Source organism: Miscanthus floridulus, chromosome 14, assembly GCF_019320115.1.
Source record: "Miscanthus floridulus cultivar M001 chromosome 14, ASM1932011v1, whole genome shotgun sequence".
Taxonomy (NCBI): domain Eukaryota; kingdom Viridiplantae; phylum Streptophyta; class Magnoliopsida; order Poales; family Poaceae; genus Miscanthus; species Miscanthus floridulus.
Window position 1 is genome coordinate 81,942,163 of NC_089593.1, and position 3,678 is coordinate 81,945,840.

Consider the following 3,678-nt stretch of genomic DNA (forward strand, 5'->3'; position numbering starts at 1 on the left):
AGTGGCGTGGTGGAAAGAGCCCTAACCATGTAGAATATTTCTAGTTAGTAAATAAAATTGTGACTTATGGTCCTCAAATGAGTTTCTTGCAACACGTTAAAAGTGAGTTTTATTTTTTTATTTTCTAGGTCTCGAAGTTGAGCAATACTAGCACCCAGGCCAAAGCCAAACTGCAAACTGCTGGGCGTGTGAGCCTAGCAATTTTGCTGTTTGCCGATCCCCCTTCAGCTCTCCCCATTGTCCAAATTTTAAGCAAAGCACACACACACCCATCACCATCACCATCATGTCATCTCTCCGCCTTCACCCTCCTCCCTCGCTCCTCTCTCTCGTCCATCTCTCTTCCTTCTTCGTTCCTCACCTCACTCCTTACAACACTCAAACACATCATCATATATACACACACACACACTCAGGTCCATTTCCTCGTTATCTTCTCGACACCTACACACACTGCTCTGCTTGCAGCGATCGAGAGCGATCGACCTCCTCATGCACATTCCCTAGCACTAGCTATCCGCTCCGCACCTGGGCGCATCGACCTCTGCACGTGCCAGATCCATCCATCAAGCCAAGAAGAACCAGCTGGGTAGTAACTAACGTACACGTACCCAGCTATAGCACGGCGGCAATGAGGAAACCGGAGTGCCCAGCGACGAACAACGGCAATGCCGGGGCGACGGCCGCGAAGCTGCGCAAGGGGCTGTGGTCGCCGGAGGAGGACGAGAGGCTGGTGGCGTACATGCTGCGGAGTGGGCAGGGTTCTTGGAGCGACGTGGCCCGGAACGCCGGGCTGCAGCGGTGCGGCAAGAGCTGCCGCCTCCGGTGGATCAACTACCTCCGGCCGGACCTCAAGCGCGGCGCCTTCTCGCCGCAGGAGGAGGAGCTCATCGTCAGCCTCCACGCCATCCTAGGAAACAGGTACGTACGCGTGCTGCACACGTGCAGTGTATGGTGATTACACAGCACGACAATAAGGCTCTCGATCTAGAGTTAAGTTATGGGCTTTGATGATTATGTCGCATGTTGGCAAGCAATTTTTATTATTTCGATTTCAATTTTTTTTTTAAAACATATGTTGATCAAAAAACTTATTTGCTATTTTGAATTAGCTACTACAGATCGATCCCCTGCATATATAGTTGCATTGCACACATTTAGATTTCCTACATAGATAGATGGAGTTTCATTCGCCCTCTATCTAGCTCTCATTTGCATAGTTAAGGAGATCGCCACGAGTCTGTAGTTGCATGTTGCACGCCTGTAATAACGACTTTTACTAGAAAATTTTCAACGAGTGAGGAAATAGCTTTATAAGAATAATTATAGTATGTCACTATAATGTATCTGGCCAAAATACGGGCCTTGTGTCCCCTCGCTATCAGCCTTACAATGAGTGACATATATGTTGTGACTTACGTAGGAAGTTCAATTAGTTGCAATTTTCAGTGCGATGAGTTTTATCTTTTTCTTAATGTCAAAAACTTTTTTTAAGAAAAATCTGTAGGGAAAGGGCTAAAAGAATATATAATATACAGAACAAAAATTACTAATTATAAGGTGCAAGATTAGGTTAAGGAGAAATTATGTATTTTGGTTTCTGTTCTAGCTAGTTGATAAATGTATGTTTTACGTGGGTAGATCCAATACTTCACATCATTAGCATGAATATCTACCTAAAAACTAGCTAGCTAGTAATATATCGGTGACATAACTAACATTTTGCAATAGTGTATGTGTAGATGCAGTACTACACTTCACAATAATATTCCATTTGCATGTATTCATTTTTTTGGGGTGTTTGATGTTATATTTCCCATGAAATGAATGAATTTCCAAGGCTGATAAAACCTAGATGCTAAAATAAAGTCACTCAAAAGGACACCGAAAGAGAGATATTGCCCGTTACTTCCTTTACTGAGCATCATGCAATTTTTGTTGGATCCACATTAATTTTTCTTAAAGGAGATTAAGACATGAGCTATTTTCTTTGACCTCGAGATATTTTCTGTCGAGCTAGCCATATGCCCAGCGCCCATGCATGCATATATCAAAACATATAGCTGCGCGTGATGTTGACACGTACGTACACATATATATGTGTAATAAAAAATTGGACGTACGCATGACTTTTTCTCTGACAGAAACATCTATATCTGGATCGATCGTTTGCTTACTGTGAAATCAACCCACCGTTACGACATTCCAGGTGGTCTCAGATCGCTGCCCGGCTGCCGGGGCGCACCGACAACGAGATCAAGAACTTCTGGAACTCCACCATCAAAAAGCGGCTCAAGAACAGCTCGGCAGCTTCGTCGCCGGCGGCTACCGACTGCGCGTCGCCGGAGCCCAATGACAAGGTCGCCGTCGGTAGCTGCCCCGACCTCGCCGGCCTAGATCATCAGGACGGTGGCCACCACCACCACGCAATGACGACGACGACAGGTCTGTGGATGGTGGACTCGTCCTCCTCTTGTACCTCGTCGATGCATCAGAGGCAGCAGCCACCGCCGACGGCGACCATGGCAGCGGCGGCGGCGGCCAGCAGGAGCTATGGAGGCCTCGTCCCCTTCCCTGACCAGCTCCGTGGTGTTATGACCGATGCGTCACCGGGAGGGTTCTTTCATGGCCACGCGGCGCCGGCGTTCAAGCACCAAGTTGCCGCATTGCACGGTGGTTATTACTATGGCAGCAGCACTTTTCTTCGTCACCATGGGATGATGGCAATGGAAGGAGGAGGATGCTTCATGCGTGGAGAAGGCATGTTTGGTGTAGTGCCCCCTCTGCTAGAGCCCATGTCAGCAGCAGCACAAGAGCAAGAACAAGGCCAGGCCCTAATGGTATCAAGTGGTAATAACAACCCTAAAAACAACAGCAGCAACAACACTACTAAGACTACTACCACGACACTGAGTAACAATGAGAGCAACATCACAGACAACAACAACACCAAGGACAACATCAACACCATCAGCCAAGTGAACACCGGCAGCAATGTGGCTGCAGTCTTCTGGGAGGGGGCCCACCAGCAGTACATTAGCAGGAATGTCATGCATGGGGAGTGGGACCTGGAGGAGCTGATGAAAGATGTGTCATCCTTGCCTTTCCTTGATTTCCAAGTTGAATGATTGGGAGGGCCCATGCATCACCCATGCATGCTGCATCTCCAGCTGGCTGCCAATAGAAGGAGTAGTACATACATGCATATATACAACTATACATATATACATACTTGTACGTTAAGATTAGTATTTTTACATCATCCTTGACATTGCTATTCCAATGTAAAAGGTTTTCTCTTCTCTCACAGCTACTTCACCTCACTTTTGGGTCCCACACATATCTTGGACTATTCATCCTCTTGTACACCGGCATTCATGCCATGCAAATAATTCAATCAAATCCTGAGCTATACTATATGTGGAAGTCACCACCTCTCATCTCACATAATTTTTAAATATTTCATATATATGAGCTTATATATATTGTACATACAATAAGGGTTGCGGAATATATAAAATAATGTTGTAGCTATACATACATATATAATATATGCAGCATGCTTCACCTTTATCCATATTTTTCCTTGGTGGTAAAGCTATATCTCTTTTAGTTTGTGTCTGTTCCTTTGCTTCCTCTTTGCTTTCCTTTCATGTACCAACTGGCTTCCCTTGCACA

At 45.7% G+C, this 3,678-nt stretch overlaps 1 protein-coding gene across 1 annotated transcript; it reads left to right on the forward strand.

The window, feature by feature from the left end:
- Nucleotides 1-383: 383 nt before the first annotated feature.
- LOC136505703 (transcription factor MYB83-like) lies at nucleotides 384-3,397 on the forward strand. Its single transcript, XM_066500852.1, has 2 exons — nucleotides 384-921; nucleotides 2,210-3,397. Exons 1-2 carry the CDS (start codon nucleotides 632-634, stop codon nucleotides 3,126-3,128), a joined length of 1,209 nt encoding a protein of 402 aa, XP_066356949.1. The 5' UTR covers nucleotides 384-631; the 3' UTR covers nucleotides 3,129-3,397.
- The last annotated feature ends 281 nt before the right edge of the window (nucleotides 3,398-3,678 follow it).

What these genes read in the sequence shown, in the direction of transcription:
- LOC136505703 (XM_066500852.1), top strand. Translation starts at nt 632, where the DNA reads ATGAGGAAACCGGAGTGCCCAGCGACGAACAACGGCAATGCCGGGGCG. An exon ending in CACGCCATCCTAGGAAACAG is followed by an intron (nt 922 to 2,209) that starts GTACGTACGCGT and finishes ACGACATTCCAG; the next exon opens with GTGGTCTCAGATCGCTGCCC.